The sequence below is a fragment of the Glycine soja genome, chromosome 15 (assembly GCF_004193775.1).
Source record: "Glycine soja cultivar W05 chromosome 15, ASM419377v2, whole genome shotgun sequence".
Lineage (NCBI taxonomy): Eukaryota > Viridiplantae > Streptophyta > Magnoliopsida > Fabales > Fabaceae > Glycine > Glycine soja.
In genome coordinates, this window is record NC_041016.1 from 17070383 (window position 1) to 17089069 (window position 18687).

Here is an 18687-nt window from a genome sequence, read left to right on the forward strand (position 1 = left end):
AGGAAGAATTAATTAACAACATTATGGACGAAAATAAGCATTTATTCAAAAAAATATAAAAAATATAAAATGAAAATAAAAAAGAAAACATTGATTCATTAAATCCCAAATGATCGTTTGCCCCATCATCATGAGTCTTCTTCGTTCTTATCGGTAAAAAAAAATCTAATATATTTAATTTTTTTTAAGTCCCACGTTATCTCTAAGTGCAAGCTTTATTGTACAAAAAAATCTGAATCCCCATCACTTTCCCCATCCCATGTGTGTCCCTGTCAGAGTATGATATGAGGAACTAACTCTATAAATAAAACTTTCTGAATCAAACACATCACACACACGTAACTTCATCTGGGTTGCAGGGAAAAAGAAAAATAAAATGGGTTCCGATAATACCAACTTGGAGTTCTTGAAGGAGATCGGTTTGGGCTCCTCCAACATTGGTTCTTACATTAATGGCCAATGGAAAGCCACTGGTTCTTCTGTCACTTCTGTTAATCCTTCTAACAATCAGGTTCACCTTCTCATATTTTTTTTTTCAATTTCTATTGTTTATTTTGTGAGGCTTTGTTGGTTTTTGTTTTCATGTGTATGTGATTATTGGTTATTGGTGATTTGAAATTAGAGCATAGCTCAAGTGACTGAAGCGACTTTGCAAGATTATGAGGAGGGATTGCAAGCTTGCAGTGAAGCAGCCAAGACATGGATGACTGTGAGTTTTTTGTTTTTAAAAAAAGAACATTTTTTTAATACTTTATTTGGGGGGGTTATTTTTTGTGTTTTAGTTACATGGTAGAGTTGGTAGATAGTACTGCATATATGTGTTATTGGAAGCTAATTGAAACTAATTGAGGATGTGATTGTAATGTTATTGCAGATTCCGGCACCGAAGAGAGGTGAGATTGTGAGACAGATTGGTGAAGCATTGAGGGCCAAGTTGGATCCTTTGGGTAGACTGGTGTCTCTTGAGATGGGAAAAATTCTCCCAGAAGGAATTGGGGAAGTTCAGGTATCACAATTATAACTGTTCTGCAACTTTTTTTGACATAGTATCAGGTTTGACAGCATAGAAATCAGAGTTTAGATTGTGAATAATACTATAACACTTCTTTGATGGAAACTAAATCAAGATAATTGGTGGTGAACTTCAGGTATTTCTAATTAGAACAGTGTGATGTATTCAGGGACATCCAAATTTATGTCGTTTTGATGAAATTTTATGTCCTCTAGCTGATTATCTGGTGATTTTCATCTCTAATGTTCTTAGAAATGTGAAGGGATTTGATGTTTTTTCATGGGGGTCTTCCTGAGCAACTGCACATATCTAACTACATTTACATTTTTTTTCATCGATCACTTATTTTTTCACCTAATCAAAAGATTCTGTTATCAGAAGATAATTCTAATTTTTATTCCAAAATAAAATGGCTGTTCTATTCAGTTTTTTTTAAGTAAATTGCTTATATTTCAGAATTTTCTATATTCACTGCATCATCTTGGCTTAGGCCATATATCTGGTTATCTGAGGATGGTTGCTTTTCAAAGTTACTTCATTCTTTCTATTGGGAGCATTCCATAAATGTTTAGTGTGTATATAGGCTAACTGCACTCTGAAAGCATTTGAGTGTTTTTTCTAATTATGCACATAACTAAATTAACCACATACACCATGGGAAAGAGAAAATTATTGTGTGAAAGATTTTGCACATAACATTTTTATATGATATAGTTTGTGATCTTTCTATCCATCGCAGGAAATTATTGATATGTGTGATTATTGTGTTGGGCTAAGCAGACAATTGAATGGATCAATTATACCATCAGAACGTAAGATTGTTGTGTATCTATATTAATTGTTCATCTTTTCTTTTTAATCCTTCTGGTTACATAGTTATTTAAAATCATATGTTGTTAGTGATAGTCTCTTGTTTTTTTTTTTTTTCTGATTTCTCCATGATATTCCAATTTTGAGTTATTGTGTTCTTCTACTTGCTTTTTAACAGGTCCAGATCATATGATGTTTGAGGTGCGTATTTAAAGTATAACTATTCACTGACTTTTGTACTGATTTATATGATATTAACTGTAACACATACTTTTACACCACAGGTATGGAACCCACTAGGAATAGTTGGTGTAATCACTGCTTTCAACTTTCCATGCGCTGTTCTAGGTATGTATTTTCTCATCCTGTCTTAATGAACATAGCAACAAGTTCCTTTGGATCTTAGATTCAGTTCAACATTACTTATAATCAGATTGAAAATGTTAGTGCATTCATTCACTGCCATTTTGTCATCTAATTTTGGCATGTATTTTAAACTTTACCTGAAAATATGTTGTGTCTAGGAGTCATCTTGATCTGTAAGCAACTAGATTGTGTGTGAACTGTTATTCTGATAAAAGCTTGCAATATCATCAATTCATTAAACTTCTTATTATCAATTTCATCTCCATGTTTGAATCATTTTCATTTGTTGATATGTTTTAGCTTTATGTTACTTTTAAGCTGCTCTTCAATCTTCATATAATACAAAAAGTAAGTCAGAATGGGGATTGTGACGTTGAATCTTTGTAAATTAAACATACTACTGGTTTCATTACTGACTCCTACTTTAAATAAATGGATGGGTGCCAACATATATGAGCACATAGCTTTCTTGAAGTTTTTCCATCTAGTTTGACTGCATTTTGCATCATACAGTCCTACTTTAAATAACGTTTTAATGTTTTTATTATAACTAAAACATGTTCATTTCTGTTGTGCCTCAGGATGGAATGCTTGCATTGCTTTAGTCTGTGGTAACTGTGTTGTGTGGTATGTCTATATATCTATCTCTGTATATTTTATGAGATTACTCAACTGGACATTTTTAAGTCAGATCATGATTGTTTTGTTAATATTTCATGACCTCTACAATATTTTGTTCTCTATTTTCATGTGACAATTGGCTTTGATCGAGATATTTCATTTACAAAACTGGTTGGAATAATGCTATATGTGAACTTCAGATCAATTTTCATTGGTCTTATTGTGTTCCACCATTTTCTTTCACTTGAACTAGTGTAGGAACCCATACTTCAGTTAGACTCTCAACTCTATTTAACCAATACTTCAGTTCTTGATGCACTAGTGTTTAGTTGTATGTATTCTATTAGCACCAATTTGTATGATTGGTCAGAAACAGAGATATAGTGAATGTCTTCCTTGACCTTTTGGCTTTCCTGCAACTACACATCTTGTTAGGGAAATTCACCTCTTTGATGGATCTCTAATCCAATTTAAACGTATTAGTTGAATATATCTTGGATGACAAAATGTTGTTGCTAGACAAGCTGAAAGTTTCGGAGATAATATGCCCTCCAACTTCTCCAATTGCACTTCCAGTTCCTTTGACTTATTTTCTTTTTCCGAAGTCCCAATGACATCAACCCATGAAGCCTAACTCTCATAGTGGAATAAGGCTTGGTGGTGGTGGTGGTTTTTATTGTTGTTCATGAAATGGTAACGATTAAAGCACTATATATTTTTGTAGTTCAATCATCCTTGATTTCTAATTTATCTCCATAATGGTTGCATACTTCATGCTTATCTCCATGTTGGCATGTTGCTCTTTGCCTACCCTTCAGCCCCCTCCCCCCCAAAAAGTTCATATAATATACACAGCCAAGAAAGAAGGCATGATGATAAAATTATCTTTGTTGGTGCAATTACATAGATCTGTTTGGATTTTTATGTGATATATGTTCACTTGCCAGATTCTTGAGTGTTTCAAATTTTCAATGACAATCGTGTTATCTTTTTAATATATGTTTTTCTATGACATCCATTAAAGGAAGGGTGCTCCAACAACTCCTTTGATAACTATTGCTGTGACAAAGCTAGTAGCAGAAGTTCTTGAGAGGAACAAATTACCTGGTGCAATATTCACCTCTTTCTGTGGAGGTGCTGACATTGGTCAGGCAATAGCAAAAGACACCCGCATTCCCCTGGTTTCATTTACTGGAAGTTCAAAGGTATGTTATGTACTAAGTAGTTGGACATGATATTTTATACAGGAAACAATTCAACTAATTGAATAGGATGTATAAATTTATAGTGTTAAAAGATGTTGATGTCACCTTAATAGTGCTCAGTTTAGTTGCCTATGGTACTAGTGGTATCAGTCTTATTGCAGTCACTGTCTAACACACTAAAATATCACCCTTTTAGTGAAATTACTTCCATGTGTCATGTACTGTGTAATCATGTATGTTGCTCTTGTGCCCCCTATTAAAACAAAACTATGCAAACATATCTATGCTGTTTAGTTCATAATGATGCGTTCCTGTTATATAGGTTGGCTTGATGGTCCAGCAAACAGTTAATGAGAGATTTGGCAAATGCTTGCTTGAGTTAAGTGGTAACAATGCAATAATAGTCATGGATGATGCAGATATCAAATTGGCTGTACGATCTATTTTGTTTGCAGCTGTGGGTACTGCTGGTCAGCGGTGTACAACTTGCCGTAGACTGGTATTAGAACCAATTTAAAAAATTGAATTTCATAGTTTTTAATGCAATCACATGTGATTTTTAAAAGGTATATTTAATTTTTCATTTAGCTTCCTTGTACTGCAGTTTCTGCATGAAAGTATTTACGCAGATGTACTAGACCAACTTATTGGAGTCTACAAACAAGTCAAAATTGGGAATCCCTTGGAGAAGGGGACTCTAGTTGGGCCCTTGCATACTCCTACTTCAGTGGAAAACTTTCAGAAGGGTATTTCAGTCATAAAATCTCAGGTATGTTTCATTTCACTATTTTCTAGTTATGTTAAATATTTAGGGGATGTAACCTTCCATTTCATATCTGTAATTTTGCTCAGTAAGATATGCAGGCTTTTGCTCATACATATACAATGGATTGGATGCTTGTATTCTGTGTAGAGATAATTTACTTGATACTCTGATTATCAGGGAGGGAAGATCCTAACAGGTGGATCTGTATTAGAGTCAGCAGGAAATTTTGTACAACCAACAATTGTTGAGATTTCTCCCGATGCTCCTGTAGTTAAAGAAGAATTGTTTGGTCCAGTTCTGTATGTTATGAAATTTCAGGTAGCATATATTCTATATCTTCTTTCATTGGACTATTTATTTTGGAGTTTAATTTATGATTGAACTTCATGATTTTCTACTTAGACTCTGGAAGAAGCAATTGCCTTGAACAATTCTGTACCTCAAGGATTAAGTAGTTCAATCTTTACCCAAAGACCTGGAACTATATTTAAGTGGATTGGGTAAGTACTTACAAACTTATTTTTGTCCTATCCTTTCGATCTCTGCTGATGAGTTTGGCCTACACACTTCAGTACTTGACTAACACTCCTATAAGATGTTTGTGGTGATTTATAGTTGCATAAATAGTATATTTTACTTGTTCATGGGTGTGAATATGGTGCAGGCCACGAGGTAGTGATTGTGGTATAGTGAATGCAAACATACCTACAAATGGAGCTGAGATTGGTGGTGCCTTTGGTGGAGAAAAGGCGACCGGTGGTGGCCGTGAGGCGGGAAGTGACTCGTGGAAGCAATACATGCGGCGTTCTACATGGTAAGTCTTGTTGAATTTATGATGTTTCATTTCTTGGTTATAAGTTCTATTAATGACATTATAATTGCTGTCCTTGGCAGTACCATCAATTATGGAAGTGAACTACCATTAGCTCAGGGAATAAACTTTGGCTAGAAAGCTATCCTAGCAAATGAAACTGCACAAATAATGCGATTTTGCAGCCCGAAAGAGAGATGTTAGTCTGGCTGACATGGGTTCAAAGTGTTGTATTAACTAGATCTGCCTGCTGTAAGGATGGTACCTTCACATGACAGTTTCAATGTATAAGATATCTTAAATCTTAAATAAATTTAGCTGCAAAAGTTCTTATTTCCCAGTCAAAATGTTTGATGTTTAAATTCATGTGTTAAGTATGTTTTTGGTTTTAGACAATATAAAAAAAATATTTTAAAATTGCTATAAAAAATTAAACTTTTCAAAAGGATAATATAATATTAGACAGGGTTAAAATGACTCAAAAGTAAAACTCAAACCCGTCCTCAACATATACTGAGTTTAATTTCTTAAACCTAAATTCGTCAACAGCTATTTCAATATGTTGGTGGGATAGCAAGGGTCATGAACATCCCTAACTAACAGTACGTGCAGTCTCAATTATTTGGCATTGGCATTGATAATGAAGCGATAAGATTATTTGACATTGATTTAAAATGAGAACAAAGGAGAAAGAAAAAAATTAGTTCAATAAAAGGTATAAAGAAATATATTATTAACTTGATCTTGATTTACATAAAACAGTCATTAAATTATATTATTATTATTTAAATAAAAATTAAATTTACAATGGAATAGGGTTCCGTTGAATATTTACTCTTACAATTGTTTTTAGTTTTTTAGTCCCTTAAAATGATTAAAAATTAAAATTAAAAACGGGAAAAAGATTAAGGGTTAAATAGAAATTCTAAAAAATAGTAATTCCTTCAATTTATCTACTCACGTCTTATAAATATGCATTTCATTTTTGAATGAAAAGTTTCTAGGAATTATTCACATTTTCAGGAGTTGTTCCTTACTCAATAAGCCATATACTTGATTTTGTTAACCACGTGTCTTTTTTAAATCTACTTTTTTCATCTTTGATTCTAAATTAAATTTTAATATTTTCTTAACAAATTATCAATAATTAAAAATAATGTTGTATCATAATATAAATTATTTATCATAAATGCGTAATATATTTTATATGTTTAAAAATATTTATTTATTAGAATTACATTTATAATATAATTTATATATTTAAAAATGGTTATTATTGTTAAAAAATAATGTATCAAAAGAAGTATTATATTTTTTTCCATGTTAAATTCATAAAATATTTTTACATAATAAAGTGTTTATATTTGCTCACGTATATTAAAATTGGAGAAATAATAATAATAATAATAATAATAATAATAATAATAATAATAATAATAATAATAATAATAATAATAATAAATTTAGTGAATCACGTCTCATATATACTAATTAATTGTTGGGAAAAAAATACTTTATCTATAATGCTTATTTATTTTAACAGCTATTCAATATATACTATATTAGTGATAATTACATATTAATAATTTTTGAAACACTATCAAACTTGTACACTATAAATAATTACAAATGATAAATAGTTAAAGATTAAACCTTTAGTTTTTTTTTAAATATGGTATTTTTTTTAAAAAAAAAATTAAATATCACAAGTAAATGCATAATAACTAATCAATGAAGCATGAACTCAAATATTTACTAATGCAATTATCTTTTTGCTACTACCTAATGATCAAAGGACATAAATAAAGAATGATGAAGAATAAGGAAAATGGAAAAAAAAAGGAAAAATGTAAGAGTGCAAAGACGGTAAAAAAAAATAGAAACAAGATGTATTACACTTGCTCCCATGAAAAGGATATATAAGAAAATGATTTTAATATTTTTATTTTTCTTCCTTTGGTGGTAGTCAAGTTTTTTTAAGAATATTTTCATCATCAACATTATTGTATAAAATAGATTAATTAATTAATTTAACATTCCACACATATTAATAGCATATAAGATAATAACTTGATTTGGACACAAGATTTGAGACTAAAATGACAGTACATATTAAGCTCATGGACTAAAATAACACTACATGTTAAGATCAAGGACCAAAATATTAGTAAGTGCTTAAGTTTAGAGACTAAAATGATAATAAATAGTTAAGTTTAAGATCCAAATTGAAAAGTCAATTTTTTCACACTTGGCAATCCCATACAGCCACCAGCTGCCACATCATCAACAAAGCTATCACATAGGCACGAAAGAGATTTAATGGTAGGACAAATTTGTTGTACTTTTTACACATTTGAGAATAATTTTAATTTTTTATCTTTCAGGAACATAACTGTAACACCCTAATCGAATCACACCAGAATGAGAGGGATCTAGAGGTTATGCATGTATAAGAATGTATAGTTGATGATGACTTAAATGAATTAATTGATACTACCTATACCCACAATATGCATTTACTTTTCGGTAGTCCATCACTTAAGAACTTTATAGTTAAGCGTCCTTGACTTTGAGTAGTTATGGGATGGGTGATCTTTTGAAAAGTTTCTGGGAAAGCATGTGAGTGAGAACAGAACACTCTGGAAAGTCTTGTATTGGTTTTTGGGGTCAATCATTGATCTTGAAAGCAAGCAAAACTAATTTTTGAGTTGTGTGAAGTATCACCGCGTGAAATACCGTAGTGTGAAAGTCGCTGAAAAGTTGAAAATCAGAGATGTTACAAATGGTATTACAGCAGACCTTTCTTCCAGTACGGTGTGGTTCGAGTACAAACCAAGCAGAAACTAGTGGGCATGTAACACCCTGATTGAATTACATCATAATGAGAGGGATCTAGAGGCTGTGTAGGTATGAGACTGTACAATTGAGGATGACTTAAAGGAAGTAATTAGTATTACCTATACCAGCAAGATGCATCTACTTTTTGGTAGTCCATCACTTAAGAACTTCATAGTTAAGCGTGTTTGGCTTTGAGTAGTTATGTGATGAATGACCTTCTGGGAATTTTCTCGAAAAATGTTTGAGTGAGGACAAAACATGTTGAAAAGTTTTGTGCTGGTTTGTGGGGTCAATCATTGATCTTGGAAGCAAGCATGCTGATTTCGATGTCTTAGAAAGGGATACCTATAGAGAGTTCTGATCGGTGGAGAGTTATGACCAACAAAGATGTTGTGGGAAGTGTCACTGTGTGAAGTACCGTAGTGTAGAAGCTGTTGAGAAGTTGAAAATCAAGGATGTTACACTACTTACTTAACAAATTCGAGTACAAATTTAGATATTTATCTTAAAAAAGTATAATTCACCATTAATTAAGAAAGGTAAACTTCTAAATTCTGGTAAGAACCACATTAAAATTTTGCCTTTATATGGAATTCACAATGAACACATTTAGAAATTTTAAACATCCACACCCTTTTCTTCTTCTTTTTTGTACAAAATTTCACAATTATCTTAAATGCATGGAGAAGGACATTGCCCATTTATTGAACAATAAATACTCATAAACTTGAACTAAATTTAATAAGAGAACACAATTCAAATTTAACTATTGATGACTTTGACACATGGTAAAGATATTTGTACAAACAAGTGTTGCTTCAATTATGTACACACATGTTGTTATTCGTGTGCAACTGTTGGATAAATGTATTATTCATCTATACCTTTAATTTTAGGACTATAGCATGATATTAGAGCTAGCCTTTATAATATCAAAGCAATTGTCTCAAATAGCATGGTTTCCAATCTGATTAGAGTGAGCACAAGTTTGGTTCTAGCAGTTTTAGTAGCTCTCACAATTCAAATTTTCTATATGCAGTGAGATGGTTGGATTAAAATATCGCATAGGAATGGAAATTGGGAGAATTGGAAGCATATGGATAATGATACTTTGCTAGGATTCATAACAGCAAAAGCAAGTGGTCTCATTGTTTGTGATACTTCCAAGGTAAAATAAACTCTTAAACACAAACAAAAGTTAAATTGTTTCAATAGCATAATCAACATATTTTGGTTTAGGATATTGAATTGCAAAAGGAGCATGCATGCATGGTAACATTTTTAGTCTCTGAGATTTGGATAATAAATTTGTTAATGGCCAAAGGCTTCAAAAGGTATAAATATAGGTTATTACTGAAAGATGAAAGAACATAATTATTATGACTTGTTGAGATATAAGGTTGATTTGGTGGTTAAGAAGAAGGAGAAGGAGAAAAAAGTTGAGGGAGATGTTATGATCTTAGTGACTAATTCCTAGAATTTGAGGACTAGGGACCTCCTAAGAACAAAAAATGAGAAATAGAGATAATATTTCCTTGCTACCTCATACTCGTGTATATATATATATATATATATATATATATATATATATATATATATATATATATATATATATAACATACATAGATGTTGAAAATAATAGAATGCAGAAATGACTAATAATAGAATGTAAATGGCATACAAGAATATTCCTAAAATCCGAACCAACCAATACTACAGTGCCAACATAACATTCCTTCTAAGAGAATTGGTTACACCTTCTTCAGACATAATCTTCTAGATGCTTTGGTGGAGTGATCTTCCTTTTGGGCCTTTTATTAATGTCCACAGTAGTATCCTGTTAGGCCATGGTTCATTTCCTATCATCCCTTATGCCATCTAAAAATACCTTGTCCTTAAGGTGATAGCTAACTTCCAAACTAGCCCAGTCTGCCTATTGAACCAGTACCATCAACCATGGCTCAACAGTAAAGCGATCCTAACTTGTATTGAGAATAGCAAGAGGTGTGATGATAAGTTAGTTGTCAACTTCTGTTGTCGGTAACGCCACCAACTAACTTGAATCTTTCGACAACTTGTGAAATGGTTTCAGAATTGAACAATGAAAAAATAGGGTGAATGTGAGACCCTACGAGTAGTTGGAGTTTGTAAGCTGCTCCAATATTTGAAATGGACCATAAAAATGCTTGGCAAGCTTGGAATAAGGTGCACCAGTATTTTGCATTTGCTTGTGGGGTCGTAGCTTGACCATAACCAAATCCCCAATCTTAAAATTCACCTCTCTTGTATGATTGTCAGCAAATTGCTTCATACGTTTTTGTGCCTTCATAAGTTTCTTTTTCAAACTGGCGAACACGACCTCCCTGTTAGTCAAAAAATCATCAACTACTTCAATATTGGATGTACCAGCAAGATATTGTGGAAAGCTAGGAGGTTTCTTGTCAAAGGTAATTTCAAAAAGAGAAACACCAGTAGAATACCTAGATGTGTTGTAAGACCACTCAGCCTACATTAAGAATCTTCCCCAAGAAGATGGTTTATTATGCACAAATGACCACAAATATTGTTCTATAACACGATTCAACACCTCTATCTGTCCATCAAATTGGGAATGATATGCTGAACTCACCCCTAACTTGGTCCCACTCAATTTGAACAATTCTTGCACAAAACGACTGATAAATAATAGATCACGGTCTGAAACTAGGCTTCGAGGCATACCATGAAGTTTGCCAACAATATCCATGAAAAGAAGTGCAACTGTATGTGCAGTGTAATGGGGCTGCAACATCCCTAAATGAATGCCTTTGGAAAAATGACACACAACTACCAAAATGGTAGTATGACCATGGTAGGCAGGTAAGCCCACAATAAAATCCAAAGACAGGTATTCCCAAGGGCTAGGAGGAATGGGCAATGGGCAAAGTAAACATGCAGGCTTTCGTGTTTCATACTTAGTGTGCTAACAATTAAGGCAAGTTGCTACAAATTGTTGGACATCTTCCCTGATTCTAGGCCATGTGAAATTTTTCCCCAATCATGCTAAAGTCTTCATAATACCCATGTGTCCACCCGTGGGAGTTGTATGAAATTCCTCCAACAATGACATGATGAAAGGAAGCCCATTTGGTAACCAAATATGTCCTTTTTGAAGAATCAATTATTGGGCAATGGTGCAATCAGTATGAGCAGTTTGATCACTCTAAATAGCTTGTCGGAATGTGATAAAATTAGGATGAAGAGACAATTCACATTTAGGCTCCTGTAAAAATGTGAAATTAGGCATAGATAACTCGAGTAATTCTCCGGTAGGAGTCTTAGGGATTCGAGATAAGGCATTTGCAACCAAATTTTACTTTCCCAATCAATCTTGCCAAGTACATTTGCTGCTCCGGGGTTTGCACGACCTATGACATTAACTCTTTGAGGCTTCGACGATCTGTGAGAATTGTGAAGTGGTGTCTTAAGAGATATTGATGCAATTTTTTAACAACAAAAATGGCAAAAAGCAATTGAACATATGTAGAGGCATGAAGGGGCTTCGGGCAAAGTGGTTTGCTGAAAAATGCAATGGAATGACCCTACTAAGATAATACAGCTTCCATTCCCACTCCCGGAGCATTTATTTCTAAGACAAAAGGTAAGGAAAATTTTGGTAGAAGCAGGACCAGAGCCTTATTGCGTCTTTCAATTTTTGGAATGTTGTTTCGAGAACCAGCGAGCACTGCCTAGTTTGTTGAGCAATTCATCCACTATGGGAATTGGAAAATGACCCTTTACCATAATCGCGTTGAGAGCACGATAGTCCACACTAAATCGCCAAGAACTGTCTCTTTTCTTGACCAAGAGAACAGGGGAAGAGAAAAGGCTCATACTTTGGCGAATAATCCCATTTTGCAACATGGACCTAACTTGATTTTTGATTTCCTGCTTCTAGAAGTATGTGTAATGATAAGGATAGACATTTACAGGTTCAAAATTGGGAAGAAGGTGAATGACGTGGTTAGTGGTACCTAACGGTGGTAAGGTCATCGGAGCTTGGAAAAGGGTGGTGAATTTGTGAGTTAGGGTCGATATTTTTGGGTAGTGGTGAAGTGAGTTGTTGGTTTGGGTTAAGGGGGCTCGATGGATATGACACAAATGTTAAAAAAACCACTTGCTCCATCTGTCTAAACCAAGCGTCGAAGTTGGTGTGCTGTGATTAAGTTGGGTCTAGTGTCACTGTCTCCTTTTAATTCTATCACCCTACCAGAGTGCATGAACTTCATCGTCAAGTCATTGTAATTGGTGAAAACGGGTCCTAAGGATTTCAGCCATTGGACCTCCAGCATGAGGTCCGCCCCACACAATGGTAAGACATGTAGATCAACAGTGAAGGCTTGGACCTGAACATGAATGACCACTCCCGTACAAAGCTGATGACACTCAATTTCATTCCCATTACCCACCATGACCGAAGTGGGTGACTAGGCTAAGTGTTAAGGCCCAAAGATGTGACCAAACGTTCTTAGACAAAATTGTGCGTGCTTCCCCCATCAATTAGTATTACCACTTACTGGTTGGATATGCAGCCCAATAAGCGTAAAGTCTTAGTTTCCAAGTGACCTAAAAGCACGTGAAAACTGATTTGAGCTTACAAATGGTCCGCTGACTCTGTGAGCTCGTGTTGCAAATCGACAGAGGTGGGTTCTCCCTATGGAACATCCTCCTCGTCAGCGATTAGAAGAAATAATTTGGAGGAGCATTTATGACCATGACTGAACTTTTCGCCGTAGTTAAAACAAATACCCTTTTCGCGGTGTACCGCCCTCTTTTCCGGAGAGAGACGCTTGAAGGGTAGCGGTGATTTTTTCGGAGGAGAAGGTAGCAAGGATGACAGTGGGTTTGAATTTGGAACTAGTGGGTAATGAGGCACAGAAGAAACATGGGAAATGTTCTTATCGCGAAATGCATGACGATTGTCACTGAACTTTTCTTCCTGGAGTCGAGGCAGAGTTGCCACTTAAATTAACGTAAAGGGTTGTAACGCCTGGACTTCAAGACGTATCTCAAGTGCTAACACGGAAATAAAGCAACTCAATAGGAAGGGGGGAGGTAAACCAATGGTGCAATTGGAAAGAGTTTCAAACTCAGAAAGATAATCGTTGACAGAGTTGCACTGCATGAGCTTGAACAGGGCCCCCGTGGGATCTTCGTACTGCGACAGAGCAAAACAAGCTTACAACGCTAGAAGAAGGTCGGGCCATGAAGTAATTTTGCCATTACAGGTCATCCATTGAAACCAAGCCAAAGTAGGGCCCTCCATGTAAAAAGAAGTGATGGTAAGACATTCGTGGTCAGGTGTGGAGTGATATTAAAAAAATTGGGTGATCTTAAAGATTCAACTCAAGGGGTCAGAACCGTCAAAATAGGGAACATCCAGCTTCATGTTGCAGAATAGAGAATGTTGACTGGTTTCGAGATGAGCCATTTTCTGAAGAAATTCATCAATTTTGGTGGTCATTGTGTTTTGAGTGGTGATGAGGGTGCGTTTTGTTATGACCTCTTTGATGCGGTCCATATTGGACTTGGAATGAGTAGACTCAGCCATGGAGTTCAATGAAAGCACCAAAGATATTAGGATCTTGGTGACTAATTCCTAAAATTTGAAGACTAGGGACCTCCCAAGAACAAAAGATAAGAAATAAAGATAATATTTTCTTGTTGCCTCATACTTTTATATATATATATATATGCTGAATTGGTTAGGCCAACACAATATTCCTAAAAAATATGTAGATGGCAGACAAGAATATTCCTAAAATGAATAATTAAATCTTATATGAATTATTGTTGTATTTATATTACATGTCTTTATAAAATACTAGTCCAATCATATACTTGAGCTACAAATACTGGTGTGTACAAAAATACTTTCTTTAGGCCACGTTTCACGTGACGTGAGGCCAACAAAAATACTTCTCTAAATCATATGACTAGCTAGGGACTTGTTGCAGCCAAGGCTGTATGCAAAGGAATCTTGTTAATGCGGGACAACTAAATCGACAGTGACTAAAAACGATAAAAGACTGATGCCATTTAAATATACCACCGTAAAAACCACGACTAGAAAAAATTTAGTCTAGAATTATCATAATTTCAATTAATTTTTTTTTATTAATTTTTACAACAATAAAGCTCTACTGATTTTTATATTATACATAATTAATTATTACTAAAATTTTAAAATTTAAATATATGATGCAAATATTGATTGGAGTTATAAACAGTGATAGTGTAAGACAACCTCATAAGTATAAATAGTTATTATCTATTCTTTCATGAAGAGTTGGGTTAGAATTATTGTTTAAACAACTCTTGTAGTTGTTGATATCTTGTTAATTGATTTTGAGTGACTTTATCGAGATTAAAAGATTTTTTTAATTATTGATTATTTCTTTTAAAAAATATTCAAATCAAATTTAGGTATAGAGATAAAAAAATAGATTAAAATAGATAAGTAGTTTAAAAGATTAGATGAGTAGCTCAAGATAATTAAGAGCTTCATTTTGCTAATAGAGGGAGTAGGGGATGACCACAAATTCAGATTAACTAGATGTCCCAATCAATTCAAAGGAAAAAAAATTGGGTTCAAGAGAGTATAATTTTAATACATTAGAATACATTTTTAGTATAATTTTGATATTCGCCTTTCTCTACCAAAAAATAGGATGAAAGACATAGAGAATAAAGACATGGAAATAATGTGTTTATTTCATTCATATAAAGAGTATTTGTACACGTAAATAAAAAATAACAGAGAAACTATGATATATATATATATATATATATATATATATATATATATATATATATATATATATATATATATATATATATAATATCCTCTCAAGATCATATATTTATAAAAAGGAAAAAAAGAGTAAATTAAATACCTAGACATAATTGTTTTTTCTTGTTATCATAAAGAGAAAGATAATTGTAAAAAAAATAGTAATTACATTTTTCTTTCCTAAAAGATGTACCTATTCTTCTTCTCTCGCTCTTATGTTAAGATATTCTGTTTAATCCTTTTAACTTAATACTATTAAAGTAAATTACACTCTCCTCTTATAGTTAAAATATACAAATTAGTTTATTTAACATGACTTGTTAATTAAGAATATTCTTTAAAAAAAATTAGAATATATAAAAAGGATAGTAATGACATTCAGTGGAAAAAGGATTTATAATTGAGAATATTTAAATATCAAATAACTTAGGCACATTTATTTTTTTAAAAAAAGCACATATATTAACTAACGATTTTCTGATTAAAAACATATTCTTTAATTGAAGTGATTATACTTTTACAGGAAAAAGGAAGAAAATTGCGGCGTATTTTTTATCTATTAAAATATAAATTTGTATATCTTAAAATAAGAAAAGAGAAAAATGTGATAATTAAATCTCTCAAAGATTGGAGACTTAAAAGGTGGTTTACTCAAAATTATTTTTTACAACTTTTTTTTTTTAAATAGAAGGTGTAATATATTTGTATTTGTCCGTGTATATCTCAACACAAAAAGGGGAAGACAGTATAATACTTAGAGGATTACAGTGTAAAAGATATTGTGGTAATAACTTTTTTTTTTATGAAAACTAATAGAACTTTAATGGAATATTTAAAAATAAAGTAGAATTTCACTTACTCAAATTTTTCATGGACGAATATTTTAACATAATTTAATAATTATTTACAATATTCTCTTAAAATCAGGTTTGCAGACGATGTGATAGAAGCATCTGACGGGAATGTATATTTAGTGTTGTTAGTACCAAATTTCATCTTCAAGATTGGTATTTGGATGTGTTAGAGGCAAGACCTCATGGACAAGTTCTCAAGTACAATACCACATCTTGCATTTGCCAACGGCGTTGCACTCTTTAAGGACGAAGATTATCTTGTCGTTTGTGAAACTTGAAAGTAAGTAAATTTCTTCATGGAATTTTCATGTCTTGTTAGCCAATTGAGTTTACAAAACCATGCAATAATGTTATTTACTTATTTTTTATATCGTCAAATAAATAAGAGAAAGTATGTTATGCTGTAATTTAATTATAAATCATCATTTATAATAAGTTTTTTTTTATCTTTATAATAATTATTTTAAAAATCATATTAATATTAAATTCTAATTGATTGGTATTGTAGCATTTTTTATATTAATAGTACATAAGCATTAACTCAATAAATAAATTAAGTAGAGGTTAAGGCAAGGCACTGGCCGGTCCTTCAAAGTTATGAGAGCAATGATAAAATATAACTAATATATATATATATATATATATATATATATATATATATATATATATATATATATATATATATTAACATGTATATGTAATTAAAGAAGAAACAAAATTCAATATTTATTTTCGAGATTAAAAATTTAAAAGTTAAATGCAACTTGAGATATTAAATTTTGAAATAAAAAAGACGAATAACTTATATTATTAACTATTGTTGTTATTCTAGTCTCCGCAAAAATTATAGAAATTTTCCAAAATTAAAATCAATGAATTTTATTTATATTTCTAGAAAAGATTAAATAAGTTAGATATTTTATCAATTGAAAAAAATATATTCAAATTTAATTATATAAAATTAATAATTAGTTTTGCATCATAAAAAGTTTTTTAAAAAATTAAAACATATATTTTATATTATTGGAAGGTCCTGATCAATATAACTTTTTACAGGAAAATTCAAATATCTTTAAATTTTTCTTGAAATATTAATTTGTGCACTTTCTATAATCTTAACAATTTATTTTTATCTAATGGTAATCTATCTCTGTGAATCAGATATAGGTGTTAGAGGTATTGGTTAAAATGGAGCAAACAAAGGAACAACAAACATCAATCTTGCTCCCGATGGATCCTTCTGGATCGCTTTGATTCAGGTATATTATTACTATAAATTATTGGCCATATATAGTGAGAGGTTATTGTGTGATCACGTGTAATTTAAACTAAGAAAACAGTAAACTATAACGTCTGCAAGGCCTATTTTATCCTTTCCAATCACCTTTTTAAATGTATCTTGAATTTTTTATTGGGTGTATATACCTCAAAAAAGAACATTCTTTTTAACATTTTTTTTAATATTTTTTATTATTGACTAAAATTTATTAAAAATTATAAAATTTAGCTAATTTTATTTTTTATTTAATTATTCTCTCTCAATTTAAAAATAAAATCACTAAAAATATAATTTTTAATAAATTTCAATCAATATCAATAAAACATGTTGAAAAGAATTTTAGCGAAAGTGTTGGTACCATTTCTTTCAACCTAAAATAGGAGATAATATTGAATTGTTTTTCTTCAATATTGATGTCACAGTTGACTAGTTGACTACTGATGGATTTGAGTTTGTCCACAACTGCAAGATAACTAGCACCTGGTTGCATTGTTTCCAAGGCTAGTTAATCTTGTCAAGGTGCAAAGAAGAAAGCAAGGGTGGTGAATGTGACAACTAATGGCAAGATAATAAGAAAGCTTGAGGATGGTGATGGGAAGGTGATTACTTTTGTGACTTCAGCTGTGGAGTTTGAAGACAACCTTTACCTAGATTGTCTTAATTCCAACTTTGTTGGAAAATTACCACTGTATAGTGCATGGAATAGTCAAGTTTAGCTCTCCTTGAATAAAGATATGCCTCAGCTTGGATCAAGCAAAAGAAGCATCCCTGATGGATGTGTATGATTTAGACCAAGCACATGTAGGAGAATATTGTCCCATAATGCAAAATCTTTGTTCACATTTTGTTAGTACTAGAACTAGTATTCTGTTATTGTTGAAAGAAAAAATGAGATGAGTTGAACAGATAAATTTCTCACTCAACAACTCCCAATTTCACCACAACTGTAGACTGTGAAACTCTTTGCAATCCCTTTCCATAATGAATAAAGAAATGCATATCCATTGGGATAAATAGCCATGTCATATATAGTTAATCACTTGCGCTTTATTGGTAAATATTTATATGTTTTGGCTAAAGGATCCTTTTAGCCCTTTATCTTATTTTTTAAAATTTATTTTAATTCTTTATCTTTTGAAAATAATTCAATTTAATTCTTTATGTTAGTTTCATGATTTAAAATTGTCAATAAGTGTTTTCATCCGTTTCAAATCCTAATCTCTTCTTTCCCAAATTGAAAATCACATGGACCAGATGTTGTAGTGTGGCAATTGTGCCGGCATAGGCGGTTCT

General features: G+C 32.1%; 1 protein-coding gene and 1 pseudogene across 1 annotated transcript; both read left to right on the forward strand.

The window, feature by feature from the left end:
* The first annotated feature begins 246 nt into the window (after positions 1-246).
* LOC114386830 (aldehyde dehydrogenase family 7 member A1) lies at positions 247-5938 on the forward strand. Its single transcript, XM_028346886.1, has 14 exons — positions 247-511; positions 623-709; positions 875-1006; positions 1752-1824; positions 2001-2023; positions 2107-2170; positions 2770-2815; positions 3834-4014; positions 4337-4513; positions 4619-4783; positions 4958-5098; positions 5183-5280; positions 5445-5594; positions 5675-5938. The coding sequence occupies exons 1-14, from the start codon at positions 377-379 to the stop codon at positions 5727-5729; spliced, it is 1527 nt and encodes a 508-aa protein (XP_028202687.1). The 5' UTR covers positions 247-376; the 3' UTR covers positions 5730-5938.
* Positions 5939-11277: 5339 nt separating this feature from the next.
* LOC114385898 lies at positions 11278-18110 on the forward strand (annotated as a pseudogene).
* The last annotated feature ends 577 nt before the right edge of the window (positions 18111-18687 follow it).

Excerpts from the sequence above, each read along its gene's own strand:
- LOC114386830 (XM_028346886.1), top strand. The coding sequence starts at position 377 with ATGGGTTCCGATAATACCAACTTGGAGTTCTTGAAGGAGATCGGTTTG. Across the intron at positions 1,007-1,751 it reads AAGGAATTGGGGAAGTTCAG|GAAATTATTGATATGTGTGA; the intron begins GTATCACAATTA and ends TATCCATCGCAG. Across the intron at positions 2,816-3,833 it reads TGTGGTAACTGTGTTGTGTG|GAAGGGTGCTCCAACAACTC; the intron begins GTATGTCTATAT and ends CATCCATTAAAG.